The 17,777-nt window shown below is 45.5% G+C and overlaps 1 protein-coding gene across 1 annotated transcript; it reads left to right on the top strand.

Annotated features, from left to right (window-relative positions):
* Positions 1-503: 503 nt before the first annotated feature.
* Positions 504-17,414, top strand: LOC139393427 (protein FAM110C-like). The gene is made up of 2 exons (XM_071141981.1): positions 504-770; positions 13,407-17,414. Exon 2 carries the CDS (start codon positions 14,176-14,178, stop codon positions 15,559-15,561), a length of 1,386 nt encoding a protein of 461 aa, XP_070998082.1. The 5' UTR covers positions 504-770; positions 13,407-14,175; the 3' UTR covers positions 15,562-17,414.
* Positions 17,415-17,777: the final 363 nt, after the last annotated feature.

Genomic DNA, 17,777 nt, shown 5'->3' with positions numbered 1-17,777 from the left:
AGTCCCAAGTGACTTTTGTTAATTTAATATAATCTTCTGAAGCCGTCTAGACAGTCTGCTACCACCCTAAATTGTATGACTGCAATTATCTTTGAATTTGGGTTTCCCAGCCAACACAAACCCAAGGATGTGGCTTTAATCAAAAATATATTGAGTGAAACATGTAAAGTACCAAATTGTGAATCATGTAGCTTTCTGAAAAATATAACACTTAATGTATAATGAGTAGCCCATCCATACACAAATCTATTTTAGCCATACAAATCTAAAAATGTCTGATACCAAGTTCTGTTTTGTCTTCAATATTGTGCATTTGGTAAGGTAAAGCCTATCATCTTTCTCCTGTCCATCATCGGTGATTATGTATGTACAGTACTTTAACTAAACATCTTGATTCTGATTAAGACTGAAAATGAAATCAAGGTCTATCTCCTCCCCCTCCAATCACCCACCCCCACATAAAGGCTGAACAGGAGTCAGTTTGCACAGCGCCCTACCTGCCCACTCACCATTGTGCCACGGAGTCGCACGGCTGCTACAACGTAAACTACGTGTTCTGGCAGTCTGCGCAAGAAGCGGACGCAGCAGAGCAGACAAGAAGCGTGCAGCACTAGCGGTCTGTCAGTCCGACTATCTGCCGAATAAACTAGGCTACACAAGAAGCGGAGCAGATAACCACTCGGACATATCCATGTCCCGTCCCAGCGGTTGAAAGAACAGAAAGAAACGAGAGGACACCTTCACATGCATGAAGCGTAACACAACACAAGGTGAGCATGAAATGTATTTTTAAACGGATTGGGTAGCACAAAGTTATAATGCCCGTTTATTAGCCTACTGTAGATCTTATTACCAGGTAAATTAAATACAAAATAGCCTCCATCGTTTTGAGGAGTGCTTTCCATCAGTGTCGTGAATTAATAGCCTTCAACATTGAGCATTAACAATAATTACTTCCATATTATTTACGGTTTGATCAACTATGATCTGAGCTGTAAATAATGCAATAAATTATGCCTGATCATATGTGAATAAATGGGAGAATAGGTTCGGACTTAGCTTGTGTATAACTCTGTTGTAGACTATTATATATGTTACTGAATATTAAGGGTAATTGCCGAGCGGACTTTGGACACGTGTGATTAACAAGTACACCACAATTAAACCCTAGGCAATGTGACAAGGTGCATTCAGTGCATCTTGGCGGTGTGTTATTCGGATGAGAGGTTATTTTGCTAACGGGTCAGCAATACCTCACTGAGAGAAACATTTTATGTATGCCTGTTTTATCATGTTGGAAACGGGAGTATACAAAATGATGCACCATAATTCCTCACCATAACTAAACGCAAAGTAGGCTACTTTCAAGCCGGGTGCACTGCCTGTTGGTATTCTTGAATGAGCATAATTGTGCATCTATTTTAGGCAGTGTGCCAGTCAGTTTGTGATTCCAGATGGATAGGCTATACACTCACATGTAATATGCCTTATATAAACTGCAAGCACCAGTAATTTTTGCGCATAAAGTGGATTGTGTAGTGCTACATGGCGTTTTAAAGTTTAACTGTCAGCCTCTGAGGCCAGCGCTGTTGGAGAAGTTGACATGCACTATAATTCATCATATGACGTGTAACCTATACAGGAAGGCCCCTCTGACTCGACCGTGAACTGTTCTAGTCGTTAAGACTGCCGTTTCACGACTGCTTGTGACTACGGTCGAGATAAAAGTGAGATCGGGTAAAATTACTTCCTGATAAGATTGAACATCCGCGCGCTGATTGGACAAGAGGCATACTACCTTGGACCATCAAATTTTCATCCCGATAAAAACTAAAGCATGAGAAGAAATTATGGATGAGCTTCAAAACATCTGATCTCGTTGTAAAGTCCTGGAATTTTCCATGAATGAGTACAATGTTTCCATAGATTTTTACTGAGTTACAGTTCATATGAGGAAATCATTCATTTTAAATCAATTCATTAGGCCCTAATCTATGGCTTTCACATGACTGGGAATACAGATATGCATCTGTTGGTCACAGATACCTTTAAAAAAAATAGGCCTCACAATGGGCCTCGGGATCTCGTCACTGTGTTTTTGTGCATTCAAATTACTATTGATAAAATGCAATTGTGTTCGTTGTCCGTAGTTTATGCATGCCCATATCAGAACCCCACCACCACCATGGGGAACTCTGTTCACAACTTTGACATCAGCAAACTGCTCGCCCACACAACGCCATACACGTGGTCTGTTTTTGTGAGACCAGTTCTCTAAAACGACATTGGAGGTGGCTTATGGTAGAGACATTAACATTAAAGTCTCTGGCAGCAGCTCTGGTGGACATTTCTGCAGTCAGTATGCCAATTGCGTACTCCCTCAAAACCTGAGAAATCTGTGGCATTGTGTTGTGTGACAAAACTGCACATTTTAGGGTGGCCTTTTATTGTCCCCAGCACAAGGTGCACATGTGTAATGATCATGCTGTTTAATCAGCTTTTTGATATGCCACACCTGTCAGATGGATGGATTATCTTGGCAAAGGAGAAATGTTCACTAACAGGGATGTAAACAAATTTGTGCACAACATTTGAGAGAAATGTGCTTTTTGTGCATATGGAACATTTCTGGGATCTTTTCTTTCAGCTCATGAAACATGGGACCAACACTTTACATGTTTCATTTCTATTTTTGTTCAGTGTATGTTGCCTTGAAGCCATTGTGTGGCAATCTGTTTACCTGCAATGGCAACATTTTATGTGGCCTCAGGTTGTAATCTAACCTGGTTTAGACATTAGGCCAATGGCAATGAGCCTATAGGGAAGATATTAGACACTGATGAGCCAAGTAAGTGCCCTAAAAAGTGAGACATCGGGCAGAAGACTGCGCTACCTGAGATCTCACAACCAGTGGTTCTTCAACAAGGTTCTTATGCAATCTTACCAGATAAAAGTCAAAACCTATTGTATCTCACAGTCAAGTCTTGGGTGATGCTCAAGTTCCCTTAGACTAGGGTTGGGCCAGAGCATTGTGTGGCCCATGTTCTACTCATCCCCCACCATCTCGTTCTGATATTTGGAGATAGTAGATTATTTGTGTGGAGTCACTAGCATATACCACTGAAGGTCAGTCCATATAACATGGAGTTCTGGACCAAACAAAGGGCACTCTTTTGTCTTGCAACCACAAACACACGTGCTGTGGTGTGTTTGTGTGTGTGTGCGTGTGTGTGTGTGCGTGCGCACGCGTGTCCATAGAGTAGTCTGTTTCCCTTTCCGATTATAAAGAAAAGCACCAGAGGTATTTTTTAATCATGCACTGTGGTAGCTTTGTGGTGTTGTTCAATTTTGACAGGCTGTTGCATGTTTTAAGATGCGGACATGGACAGCTATGCTAGTATATCATGCAGTAGTGATGATGCTAATGTGCTCTTACTTCCTCGCTAGTGAACCGACATGATCTGCCCCACCACAATGCAGTTAACGTGATGTTAAGCTCAATGTGACTCCTCAGCAATTGTATACACAGTCATGGCAGTAGTCTCTCACGTTCAGTGGCATTTTCTATTCCCGGTCGCTCTTTGGAGATGAGGTGATCTTTGGCTGTGAGGACAGGAGCCTGGCAGATTTAGGACATTCACCAGTGTTTTGTGGAAGGTTATAACCCATAGACAACCTTGTCCCATCATACAGATAACTGTGTAGTTCCTTGATGTAATTGGCCTTTGAGATCTGTCATGTATGAGAACACCAGTATGCGTCATCTCTTCCTATGCTCATGGCTTTCAGTCTGCGGGAACCAGCAGTGATCTGACTGACTCTACCTGCAAATTAACAGTCTGGCATCATGGAACAGTTGTAAACATCTGTAGTGTATTTTTCACCTATGGCAGTGGGTTCACACACTGCTAATTTAGCCGCTGTAATAAGGCTGTTGTCTGTCTTTGAAGTTGATCCCACCAGAGCAGACAGGCAGGAAGTTGTGCTCTGCTACGGCAGGCCCAGCGGCACAAACAGAGCAGAGAGCAGGCAAAGCCAACCTCCAACAGGAGCCCTGACATCAGTAGGATGACTAAGATTAAATATAACATGGGCCGGGCCTCCGCGGGTTAAACGGCTCAGATCACCCGCGGTGTTGGTGGCAGCGGCAGGTCGAGTCAGGGCCCAAAATGTCACACTGCCCACAGTGACCTTTTCTGGAGGTTTGTGTGTGTGAATGCATAGCCACGTGTTCATACAGCAGCACACACACACATTCCGTAGAAATACACACATTGCGTTCTAGACTGACAAATAGCAGTTTAAACTTACCAGCGGTATGCCATTGACCCATGTATGCCCTGGTGTAGGACCGGGCTGAGCCACTTATGGGACACATGCTCTTATTATTTCTGCATTCTTTCAGTCTCATTCTTCAGTTCTCTCTGTCATTTATCTTTACACTCTTTTTTGAGACTCCCCACATGTATAATCTCATTGGTGTTGACCCACATCAATCTGATCTGCTGCAATATAGTGGAAGCCTCAGGGCCTTTCATGGTTTTAGTTCACAATAGGCCCCTCATGTGTTTCTTATCACTTAAAGTTCATGAAACTTTTCACTGAACTTTTATGTTTTCTCTCACAGACCAGTCTTGTAATCAAGTAATTTCCCCAAATGAAAATCATTGGTTTGTGTGTGTCAAACTGTACTCTCCAAAATAAAAATAAGATTTTTTTTTTGCCAAAACCCTTTCCCGTTGCATGGTTGCCATGTACAGCCCACTAGTTACAGAAGGTGAAGCCCCCTAGTTACGGAGGGAAGTTCAGGTTCCTAATTAGAGGGTAAAGGGTCCTGTAAGTGACATCACCTTCCCCCTGGCACTATGAGTGTGTGTGTGTGTGTGTGTGTGTGTGTGTGTGTGTGTGTGTGTGTGTGTGTGTGTGTGTGTGTGTGTGTGTGTGTGTGTGTGTGTGTGTGTGTATGTGAGGGAGAGAGAGTGTGTATGAGAGAATGAGAGGCAGCTGTTGTGAGACATTTGACAATCACTGCTGTGTGAGACTTCAAACACCCTCAGTCTTCACACAAACTGTCAGAATCGGAGTTTATAATTTGACTTTATTGTTCCTTTAAATGTGTTGTGTTTGAGGAGGTGCTTTTGAGATAGATAGCTTCCCCCAAAGCTAAACTGGAAATGCACCTAACAGAGGACTTTGTGCACAAAGTTTCATCAGGGGCTTCATCTTTCCTTGAGGATGCTTATTATTGTAGTTTCTTTCAGTAAGTCATTTCCACAACATGTAAAAAATATGTTATTCAAAAACCACATTGGTGTTTTGGGCTGTACCTGTTCCAGAACTCCTGTATTTTTCCTTCATGGCTTGTTCTCCATCTCCTTTTTAAATAGTGAGCCAATTTGTTTTCAGCTATTTTATTTCCATAACTGATTAAAACAAATCCCTCATGGCTCCCCCTACTGCAGATATATGATGAGCAATATGTTTGGATCATCGAATCGCAGTCAAATCGCAGCATCTAATTACAATACATATAGAATCCTGAAAATCCCGATAAATGTCCTATCCCTGGCAATTCCCAGCCCTTCACTCTTAAAAATGAAAGGTGCTATCTAGAACCTAAAATGGTTCTTTGGCTGTCCCCATAGAATAACTATTTGAAGAAGCCTTTTTGTTTCTAGATAGAACCCTTTTGGTTCCAGGTAGAACCCTTTTGGGGTCCATGTAAAACCCTTTCCACGGAGAGTTCTACATGAAACCCAAAAGGGTTCTTACTTGGAACCAAAAAGGGTTCTCCTATGGGGACCCTTTTTTATAAGAGTGCATTAGCTAAAAGTGCCCCTCCAGAATCTTCATCGGAGGCACAAATCAGATAATTATACCTATGAATCTAGAAATTTTCACGATTCTCAACCACCCTCCCACTGTAGCATCCATAGACCCATCTCTATCAGCCCCTAACCCAATAAATAATGAATCATTGCTAACTAAATCATGAAAGGTGGTCCGCCCCTCCATCTCCTACTGGTCCCCTGTGTCGTGGTGACAGCTGTGGGAGCTCCTCTCCCTCTCCCTCTCACATCCCTGTAATTGTTCACAGCCCTGCTGGGTACCTCGGTGGCTCTGCCACATCCAATCAGAATCACCCATAGTGATCAGAATCACCCATAGTAATATTCACTCAGTCGCTGACGCATGACAGTCTGGACCCTTCAATTAAGAGGACACGGCAGTGCTGGATACGGCCTCCGAGACTGCCATCCATTCCATTCGTCCTCTCCATCCGACTCACTATGGGGAGTCTTGGTGACTCTGACAGGGCAAGGAGGAGGAACGAGGGGTCTATTTCTGTGGCACTTGGGGCCTGTTTGTGGAGACGTAGGCTGACAACTGGGTAATGAGTGAAGACAGCTGGCAGGTTCAATAGAGGTGACACACTAAGAGTACATATGACAGGAAGGAAAACACTGGGCCTTGTTCCGGGACTGTGTTTGAGAGGTTTAAGCCTCATCTAGTTTTCCCCATGGTTGACTCCTTTATTCGGTTCGGAAATATCCGAAAAATACAAAAAAGTAGGGCAAGTCGTAAGTGGTCAGTGCTTGGTGGGCCTCTGTAAATGTGGCATGTTTTCGCAGGGAAATATGAAAAACACATTCTCTCTTTTCCCCCGGGTAAGTTGAAATGTAAGCTAATCGAGTCGTATTGGTTTTTCCGTTCAGTTGATAACTGTGGCCGTCTCGTTGGTGGTGGGTTGGTGTTAAGTGACTGGTAGCCTACATTGTAGGTTGGTACATTGTATTCAGGCCATGGTTCATCCATACGGGGACAGATAGCTAATCAATGGAAAGTGTGAGACCGTGAGGGGTGGTAAGGGGTGCCCTCGGGGGTTGGCTAGGATGTATCAGTGTGTTCGGAGATGACATGATGTTTGGGGAGGGAGGCATAGCTGGAGGAGTCCCCCCTTCAACACTTGGATGATGCTTTTACAGACAAAAAGGTTTAGTCGGAACATCCCAGCAACGTTGTAAGACTTCTGTGAGAATGTTTTGTGGTCCCCGTTATTTTCTATTTAGAGTGCTAAGAGGCTGCAAATGCAGACCCCCTCAATGTTTTGACAGAACTGACACACAAGATGCCCAGCTGTGCTAAACTTAGTTGTTTATTATACAATGTAGCATCTAAATAGTCTGCCTTTTATTAAGTCGATACATGGTTACATGAACAACTGCAGCACTGACAAAGTGTATTTTGTGTACTGACACAAAGTAGAAAGAGAAAAGACATGAAACCTCTCATCTTGTTGGACATTCCCTTACGGGTTCTGCAAATGGGCCGCATGCCTCAAACTCTCTTTTAACCCCATGAAACCACTAGAAACTGGCATTTGCTGCTTCAGAGAGGGCGAATTCTTCCGACTTGTTGAAATCAAACATCTGGCTCGTCTCCAGCAAGAGCTCTAGATAGAGCTTTGACACCAGCTGAGAGCTTAATGAGGGCTTACTCCGGCAGAACAGCCTTCATAATTTAACACTCCAGGGGATGTGCCCAGATGTATGTATGTGTACAGTACTGTGTATACAACCCCAGGATGGTGTATTTGGGGGGATGCTCTCTGCTACTCAACAGGGTTCTTTCTCACACACAGCATTCAGCAGTATATTTGACAGAGGGTTTGTTTTGTTTAGTTACATAAAGACATGTTGGCATTTATAGGTGTAATAGTGGTGGTCATTGCTCAGAATATGTACACCAACATATCCAGACCTGGGATGGAGGCCCCACATAACCACAAGCAAGCATGCACACACACACTCCCCCCCCCCAAAAAAAAAAATCCACCCCCAACCTCTCCCATCTCGCTTTTGACCTCAGCTGCATCCCCCAAATTCCTGACCAGAAGGACTATTGTAATATGTAATACATTTCCCAACATTTTCTTGATAGGTTCCCAGTATACATGTTCTCCTTCCGTGTGTATGAGCTCACCCTTCAGTGGTTCACTCGTCAACCGTGAGTCGTCATAGCAGAGGCTTAACATTCCACCACTGAGCTGTAGAAAGAGAGTGGATCAGGTGTCACTATAATGTGGCATGGGTTACCAGGGAGTCCGGGGCTGGGGCTGGTGCCAGAGTGGAACACGGGGTGCATCCATGGCAGTAACTTCCACTAAGGACAGGGGGGACGTGTCCCTCACCACAAATCAAAGTTACATGGAAAGATATCTGAACGTACAGTATATAATACTGAAAGGCCAATGAAGAGAGCTATGTTTTTTCTGCATCTGTGGAATTGTCTATGTGGGCAAAACACATGCTTAATTGTCTTTTTCCATGCATTAGGCCTAAAATGTGTAACACACAAACAGTCCGTATTGAGTCATTGGGTTACATGCTGTAGGTCAAGTGTGCTGTTGTTATCAGCTCAACCAGAGGGGGTGCCTGCTCCTGCTGTCGGAAAAAAAGTTAGAAGTTAGAATAGTCGAGGAAGTCTGGCCGTCTTATCTCAACCGTTTCAACCTTTATTAGTTTTGCAGGGGTGTGAGAGCTGATAAGAGGTTGACCAGGGCCGGCAGTCTTGCACCTCCAGTGCCACAATCACGTAGTCCGTGTGGTCCTTTGAGTAGCTAGTCAAGGACGCTTTTTTTTTAAAGCGACGTTCTGTACTTCAGGTTTTTGTGATTAGCCTCAGACTTGTAGGACTTTCCCAACCTTGAATAGGCTAATATAAATATTTGACTTACATACTGTACATACTGTAAAGGGGGCGGCAGGTAGCCTAGTGGTTAGGGGGTTGGGCCAGTAACTGAAAGATTGCTGGATCAAATCCCCAAGCTGACAAGGTAAAAATCTGTTGTTCTGCCCCTGAACAAGGCAGTTAACCCACTGTCGTCGTTGTAAATAAGAATCTGTTCTTAACTGATTCTCCTAGTTAAATAAAGGTTAATTTAAAAAAATAAATAATACAGAGCAGGACAGATTGCTTTCGTCTGTACAGGCTGTCTCTATTTCGCACTTATAGGCTTCGACTCTCCACTCACTGTCTTCCAGTGATTAACTTTGAATGACAAAAGAGCCACATTCAGTGAGTTAAGTGGCCATCTCATCTATTTTATGGTTGGGAGGAGGTCTATTGAGGTGGCGGTCCCTTAAGTCGTCCCCCTTGTGACCTGATGCCCCCCTGCATGACAGTGGAGGGGTCTGAGGTACCCCCCGTCCCCACCCCACCCTGCAACATCCCCCACCTCCTGCCCCACAACCATACATCAAGTAGCTAATGGCCTGATGGCACTTGAAGCCTCACAATTGTGATGGGATTTACGGCGTGTCACTGGCTTTGTCTGTTGGGCCAGTGGAGGGGTGTTTGTCCCCCTGGCTCCATCTCTGTTATTTTTTATTGTCATGTTGTTGTTTTTTGTCCTCCCCCAGCTAATGAGATGGAGTGGTCCAGGTCTTTCCCTTCTTATCTACCAGACCCAGAGAGAGCCATTGTTTAGAGCCATTAATAATCCAATGTCTGCGGCCCTAGAAGAGCCAATTCTCTGTCCATCCTCAGAACATACCCTCTAGAGATGTTTCTGTGGTGCTGGTTAATGACCGAACAGGGTTGAACCGTTAATTTGGACCATTAATAGTCATCGTCTTTATGTTCACACATGGCGCTGTCAACCTGGGCGTGTTGTGCGTCCATAGAATCTACAGATGCCGCAAGAGAATCCTGAATAGGTCCTGGTTAAAATGTTACAATTTTATAAAGTTGGAGTCCAATGGTGATGGTCTTCCAGCTTCTGCCTGTTTCAACCTACAGAGAGGAGCCAGATGTTTCAAAAGACAGAAAGAAAAGGGGAATACAGGAGAAAGAGAAAGCAGAAAATATAGGGGTGAAGATTGAGAGATTACCCTTCTGCTGATAGATAGTTCACAGCAGATGCCCCTCATTTCTTTGACAGGTGTAAAGAGGGTCAGCACATTTTTAAAATGCTTCAAAGGGGGTCTCTCCGAGAATTGATGTACCTCTTCTCTTGTGTTTTATCCCTCTGAATGCATATTTCAAAGTGGAACTTGTTTTAACCTTCTAAACTGAGGACAGCCGGTTTCCTTTGGATATGCTTTGTTACCTCTGGACTCTAGCTGTTTCATTGGTGGGTAGACGAGGAAGTCCTCATGAACCAAACAAACACTCTCTGGGTTGGAGCCTTATCTTCCCCACCAGAGTAATCAACAGCGCCCTTTAACCCTTCCTAGTCGAATGTCTTTGCTTACTCATATAGTTAACCTCTAGCACCATTTGTATTTGAAACAGTAGCTAAATTAACAATCAATTGAATTCGTTTTTTTTTATTTATTAGGTCTGTCCTCTGAGCTCTGGAGTGAGAGACATATAGGCATGACCTTTGCTTTTGGTTTATCTAACCTGGGTCATACTCATCAACCAAGTAGCCCAAATAATAGCATTGATTAAAAGCAAAATTGAGTGAGCCGGATCCATTTGTTGTGCACACAACCGCAATGCGACCCTGGTGATCACGGAACGTCGGACCCTTTTCGCGCTCGCACTGGGCCGGACAGTTGTCTGTCCGGCCCAGATGCAGCATGACACAAAACATCTGCTTCCTCTTATAGGCTACATGGGGGCGCCTGGTTAAGCCGTCCCTGCAGGCGGGCGAGCAGCTTCACAGAGAGAGAGGGAGAGAGAGAGAGGGAGAGAGAGAGAGAGGGGGCAGACAGAGGGGGGAAATGACAGGGTGGGAGGGAAAAACAGAGAGAAAGAAAGCAGGAGAGAGAGGGGGGGAGAGTGAGACAATTACAGCGAGAGAGAGAGAGAGAGAGTGCGAGTGGGGTAGAAAAAGATGAGAGATGGACAGTGACGTATGAAAGCCAGGGAGAGGAGAGGGGTACAGAAGAGGTTCATATTTACCCATTGTGAGAGAAAGGGGAAGCCAGAGCGGGAGCAGGGGCGATGCAGTGTAATGGGAGAAACGTTCTACTGTGGCCGTCACACGCTTTTCAAAAGAGGGAGGATCACGGTAAAGGGTGCTGGGTACTAATTAGTCTCATTAGAGTCAATGGAGTTACTGGAGGCTGTTGTCTGTGTGTAAATCCAGGTTGGGATCACCCCCTCACTCTCACGGTGTATGTGTGCGCACGTGCGAAAGCGTCAACCTGGTCTACTGACCTCACCCTGTGTTTTCAGATCCAACCTGTTTTCTTACTCTGTGGCTTGAAAACTGTCTATTTCTACATCTTCTCTCAGTTATCAATCACCATGTGTGTCCAGAAGTCATAATGTGTAGTCACACTTTATTGGACGGTCTGGATAGTCCATCTGTAGATACAGATGGTCAAACTATCAACAAACTAGGCAACTGCCTGCTAATGTTAGGGTTAGATTTAGAATTTGGGTTAGTTGGTTGAAAGGTCACTGATCGTCTGCAGAGCATCTGTAGATGGACCATACAAATAAAGAGTTACCCTTTCTGTTTTTATCTCTGTTTTTACCCCTGTCTAGACTCTTTCCTCTGACACCTGTTGATGTTTGTCTTATTCCAAACAATGGGTACCTTTCCCGGGCCTTGCCTGCTTGACATCTGGAAAGTGTAGCCACCCCCCCTCCTCTCTAGACGGAATTTATAGTAGTAGGCCATCTAGGTGTGGAGGTTGAACGGTAGTGAGCCAACTTAAACGACAGAGGTAGGGAGGTAAGCCCCGTTTTCATGTCATGCTGCCAGTAGTTAGCTTTTTCACAAATTCGTAGTACTTAGTTTAAAGTCTTGAGGGTTTGTTTTGGTGATCATTAGAACTAGGATCCTTATGGAAAGTACTTGCTGTTTGCAAAGTGCCTCTGTTTCTTTGCTATTGAACCGTACCAACATACTAACCTTATACTATTATGCAATGTGTACACAAAACCACAGACATAGATCCTTTTCCTGCCAGGAGGTCACACATTGTTTTGCCTCATAAAAACTAAGTGCCAAAATAGACTTATTTGTATTGCACCACAGGCCACTCTGAGAACAATACCACTCTGACTCTTCAGCTCTCACACAGCAGAAGGAGCATGTTTGGTTCTCTGGGACAGTTTCTTAATACTTTTTGAAGGAAAGTAAATGAAAAACAGTCACCACCTGTGCCCCCAGGTTTTTGTTGCAGTTCTGGGGTTTACAGACGAGGTCTTTCTACTGCTATACCCCACATGGTAGCCTATGTAGGCTCCCGAGTTGTGCAGCGGTCTAAGCCACTGCATCTCAGTGCTGGAGATGTCACTACAGACCCTGGTTCAATCCCTTGCTGTATCGCAACCGGACGTAATCGGGAGTCCCATAGGGCAGTGCACAATTGGCCCAGCATCGTCCAGGTTAGAGGAGGGGTAGGCCATCATTGTGAAATAAGAATTTGCTCTTAACTGACTTTCCTAAAAAAATGGGCTGTCTGTTTTTACACATGAAAAGTAACAGAATGTGGGCTCTCCAAAAGGCCTGATAATCTGCAAACCAACTCTGCAGACAAACATTTGAATTTACTGGGCAGGGCCTTATTGCAAGGTGCTGACACACACATGCACACAGGTTAACCATAGAGAGCCCCCTCCTTGGTTTAGGTACACCATCCCGTTATAGACACACAACCTTGCCCCCCCTCCCTTCCTTACTCCCAAGTCATCGCAATGCGTTCCCCTAAAAGTCTTCTCTTTCTATGCAACATGTAACTGAGATATGTACCACTTCAAACAACTCCAGTTACTTTTGTTTTAAAGTTGAATGTATCTTTCATTGGGGCTCGCTAATTTGGAGAACAAGCTGCCTCACCGCAACTGTGAGAGAGTTATTGCGTTGGAGGTGTATTGGTTTACTTAGCAGTTTTATTTTTGCAGCGTTTTAAAATATTGATGGTCTTGCGTTAGCGAAGCAATCCGTACAGCCGTCTAGGAATGCAAATGTGGTTCAACTCATCACAGCTGGTTATGCAATTTTATATTAGGAGCGATGCCTCTTTTCTGTCAACCTTGCATGTTGAGGAGAAATCGTTTCGGGAGATGTGTTGAGCTCCTTCCCCTTGAGCACATAGACACACAGACACACTCTCACAGCTACAGGGTGCTATGAATATCAATGCAGAAGTATGATTCCTATTCCTATTGTATCCTTCAAGATATTAAATTCCTCGTAAAACTTGGATTGGCATGTTTTGTGTATTCCCAATAGCAGTCAGCTCAGTGCATGCGTGGGAGCTTGGCCCAGCTCTTTCCTGGCAGACACAGGACTCATTCCAGAGTGCAAAAGGAGCTCAGAGTGAGCTTTAGAGAACACTGTCCCTCTCTGCCATATGGTCTCTCTCTGTTTCTCCGTCTCTGCAGCCCTGGAGAAAAGCAGGCCGTGCTAACACCTCTCTTTTTTTATATTTTTCTCCCAGGGGACTGTGGGTGCAGGTGAGGACAAGGGCAAGTCCTTCATCCGTCCGTCAACGTCAGAAGTGTCCCGGTGCCGCCCACCCTCAGGTCACCTCAACCACGACGGCGGCAGAACAAATAGGCATCTCTCGACCCAGCGTCCCTCAGACTGCCTGCCTTCACCAAGCAAATATTTGTGGCCGTTATATCTCATTTCCCAGGTTTAACCTTCAGAGAAAAGATCAATGGAAAAGGAGTGATCGTTCAGAGAGAGACCGACAGAGAGAACAAGAAAGTAAGGGGGGGGGGTGAAAAATAGTAACCCTTTCAAAGTGAACTCTGCCTGCTATTTCTGCTGCGCTGTGGGCAGGAGAACATCCCATTTGGGAGTGCTGTTGGCCAATGGCAACAGGATTTCCCTGCACCCTGCCCATTTATCCAAATTCCTGTGTAAATACTGGATAGAGATATCAATTTGTCTGGGCTCCAATAGTGCCCAGAAAGAGACTATAAGCTATCTATAGAAAGCTCCACAACAAACTTGGCCTCTGTGGTCACAGAATTGCCACCTAGTTATTTCCTCAGTAGAGAGATCCAGGAACTGTGAGTGAGAATGGGAGCTGCTATGCTTTAGTTCTAAAACAGAAAGCTTACTGAAAAGCTCACACCAGACTAGAACTTGAAAGGTACAACAATAGATTCAGGGGGAACACCTTTGGCAACTAGCAGCAGGAGAAGGCAGCCATTTTGGGGCTGCTGTTTTGATGTCTTTACCCAGAAAGGTGGAGCACCATGAAGCCGTTAACACCCATAGGATCCCCCTCACCTCTGAGGCTCCTCAACAAGGGCCCAGACTACCTGCGTAGGCAGATGGAGGGTGGGGGCCAGGGCCGTTCCATCAGCGCTGTAGAGAGACTCGAGGCAGACAAGGCCAAGTATGTTAAGAGCCAGCAGGTCATTAACACCAAACAGGAGCCAGTCCTGGTGCCTTGCACACCACCTCCTCAACACCGTCGTCCCCACACCGTGCCTGGGTGCCTCACACCACGACTGCCACCCCGCCGATCCTCTGCTCCTTTCACCACCCTGACCGCCCCCCTCACCGTACGAGATGAGAACGAGAATGATGACTCGAGGAAGGAGAATCGGAGGACGTCGGTGGATGTGGAAGCACGGAACAGGAGTAACGCCAACGAGGTGACCCCACCCAGCCCCAGGAACCCCTGGACTCCACCCTCCATACCCCTGGTAGCCCCTCACAGTGCCCCCATCCTGAGGAGGAGCACCGGTAAGCGCATGCTGCGTCCTGACTCCCTGGTCATCTACCGGCAGAAGAAAGAGTGCAAAATCCTGCCTAGTGGTGGCATCATATTGGGGAACTCCAACATGGAGATAAAGGGGTACAACTTTGTCCGCCGCCTCTTCCAGGGCTCCATGCGGGAGAAGAGTGGCGGGGGCGAGGGGGGCACCCAGAAGATGGTGATCAGCGAGGAGAAGGCTTTGTCGCGGGATGGTGACTCACGCATGTCTTGGACCAATGACAAGGACACCGTGGACGGGGGACAGGTAGGGCCAGGTAGCCGGAGATCCAGTAAGACAGACCACGAGCGCTCACCGCTTCCCAGCCCTGGCTTCAGCTGTGCATCGGAGCGGACTAAGAATGGTGTTAGCTGTGTTAGCAATGGCACTACCAATGGTACCAGAAACGGCAATGGCATCACCAAGGGCAATGATGTAAGTGACCAAACTGACAACGAGGCGGACATCTGGAAGCGGGTGCCGCCACCACCACCACCGCGGTTGCGTTCAGGACTACAACGCTCCAAGTCAGATCTACTTCTGCGATGCTCAGTGGCGTTGTCTGACCAGGAGCATTTCTTTGACTACTGCGGGCTGGACCTGGACATGGTGGACCGGCTGGGGCCTGAGAACTTCCTGGGTGGGATCAGCGACGTAGACACACTCTCATTGGTGCTGAGGAGCATAGGTGGAGGGGGCGGTGGCTCGGAGCCCAGCGAGTTCTCCCGCCACTCAGGAGAGGCAGGGCTTTTCCAGGAGGAGGTGGCCGAGAAGCTGACTATGGGGGTGTCAATCATCGAGAGGAATGCCCGTGTCATCAAGTGGCTCTACAGCTGCAAGAACGCAGCACAGGAGGGGCCCAAAGAGTCCACTGTTTAGACACCACTTCTCTAAAAGAAGACATGTTCCCCTATGACTGAAGGACCGAGACTTTGTTATTGTACTGTAATCCTTAGTCTTCTCCCAGGTTGATATGCTGTATTAATATGTCCTATGGGAAGTGTGAGGGGTGTGGATGGCCTACACCTTATTTTCAAGTGGAATCATTTACCCCTGCATACGTTTTGGTCAGTGAGTGTGTGATTGTGTTGGATACGGCTGTCCCACCCACTCCCTATCCTAACCAATAGACATTGTCGGATCTATAGTGACTGACAGCCTCCCCTAAGCTCCGCTCTGACTCTACAACCAACAATAAGGCGCATCAGTGAGAAAACAACAGGCACAGATGAGGCTGTATTTAGTGCCGTGGACGCGCAACAACACAACCCTACACTCTTCTCTCGAACATATCAATAATTTAGAATGGAAAACCACAGAGGGTTTTTTTTCTGAACTGGAGTGAACCGTGTATACCTCATTCCGAACTGTGCCAGTTTAGTTTGTGTGTAGCTTTTCTTTTTTTGTTCTTCTTAAAACGCAGGCGTTGGAACAGGCACGCGAGGGACCCCTGTGGGGTTGTTAATGCACTGAACTGGACGAGAAGTGTGAGAGAGGCAACGAGTGAGAGAGAGAAAGAGAAACAGCTTTGACTTTTTAGAGAGAATCCTCACCTATTAAACACTGAGCGTAATACTCTAGAGGCAGTAATACCGGGACAGTAGTATTTGACAAGGAGGGGCGCAGGGTCAGTTATTTTGATCCTACAGCACCTCTGAACCTTACCCCAAGGAGAGGTAACTCTGACACAGCAGCTACTGACCACTGATACGTTAGTTGTGATACAATTGTTATTTGACAGCTACCGCTATGTAATTGGCTGGCAGCAAACTCTGCATTGCCTTTACCCCTGTTGCTACTGTGTAAGCTACCTTGTTGCCATTGCAGGTAGAAATTAAAGTGTGATATGTTCTTTTACTGGATAACCGGTCAATTCCTTGTGGAATAAAGTTACTTTTTTACTTCGCTTCCACAAAATATTCACTTCAAGGGCATTTTAAATTCCTCACCAAACAAAGATTTTTTTGTTTCTATTTTCATGTAACAGATTTCACCTTAGTAGGTGTTCAAAGTCTAAGGGACCATGATCTATCAGGTTGCCAAGTATTTGAGAGTGACACCTTCACAGAGCTGACGTTTACAGAGTCCCCCAGACTCCCTCGGGGGTGGGGGTTGGGGTTCATCTCCCCCTGGGGCCAATGGTCATCTGGCTCTCCCCCACAGGAGACCCCAGGCCTGAGGGAGGATGGTAAAAGGGGGGTAAGAACTCCCTCTCTCCCCCTCTACCTCTAATAGCCATAGATCCTACCTCACTTCATCAATCTGTCATTGATGCCCCTTTTATCTAAATGAAAATGTCACGTTGATCAGAGTTCTCCCAGGGATACCCCTGAAAAATGAACTGAAGGTCCACAGGTGGTATGTACGGGTTAGAATGTGACCCGGAGAAACAGAGAGAGGCATTGGGTGGAGTAATATTGGACCTGAGGAGGGTCACATGATGGGCTATGTAATAAATCAACAACCAATCCCCTTTTAGAGCCATAGCATTTTCTCTCTGTATGTAGCATGGCGCCCAAACCAACTGGACCACCCCTTTAAACTGGATTTGTGTTGGAAACTCCTCGGAGAAAACTGTTCTCTTGCATGTTTACAAAACGGCTCTGTACATTTTTTTTTATCTATGTTCTATTTTCCATATATGAGAGGTTCCGTTTTTATTCCAAAGAGAAATGTGTATGATGTTGTACACCGAACATTTTAAGAATAAAGTAATATTTGTGCAACAAAAATGTTTTTTGGCTCCATTAAGCAGCACACATTCTGTCTCACAGAAACAGTACATGATGACTTCATCCACTCTTTAACATTGCATAAGTGTAGTCTTAATTCTTACAAACTTAGCTAACCATTTCATGGGTACAGGCAACCTGTTGTTTACAGTAGGCTAACAACTACTTTTGAGAAGAAAGAAACCCTCTGTAAATAGTTGTTTTAGGAATGTCTGATGGAAAAGAGTGAGTGAGTCAGTGTTTTGATGTTGTCTGGCCTTTGACAGACATCTAATTTTTCACATTAGCTCAAGAGGCTGCCTGTGGTAATCATTTTAGCATCCTGAGCATATAGAACCCTGAGGGAGTTTCAACAGGTCCTGT

This window comes from Oncorhynchus clarkii, chromosome 3 (assembly GCF_045791955.1).
Source record: "Oncorhynchus clarkii lewisi isolate Uvic-CL-2024 chromosome 3, UVic_Ocla_1.0, whole genome shotgun sequence".
Taxonomy (NCBI): domain Eukaryota; kingdom Metazoa; phylum Chordata; class Actinopteri; order Salmoniformes; family Salmonidae; genus Oncorhynchus; species Oncorhynchus clarkii.
This window is presented reverse-complemented; position numbering and strand designations above follow the sequence as displayed.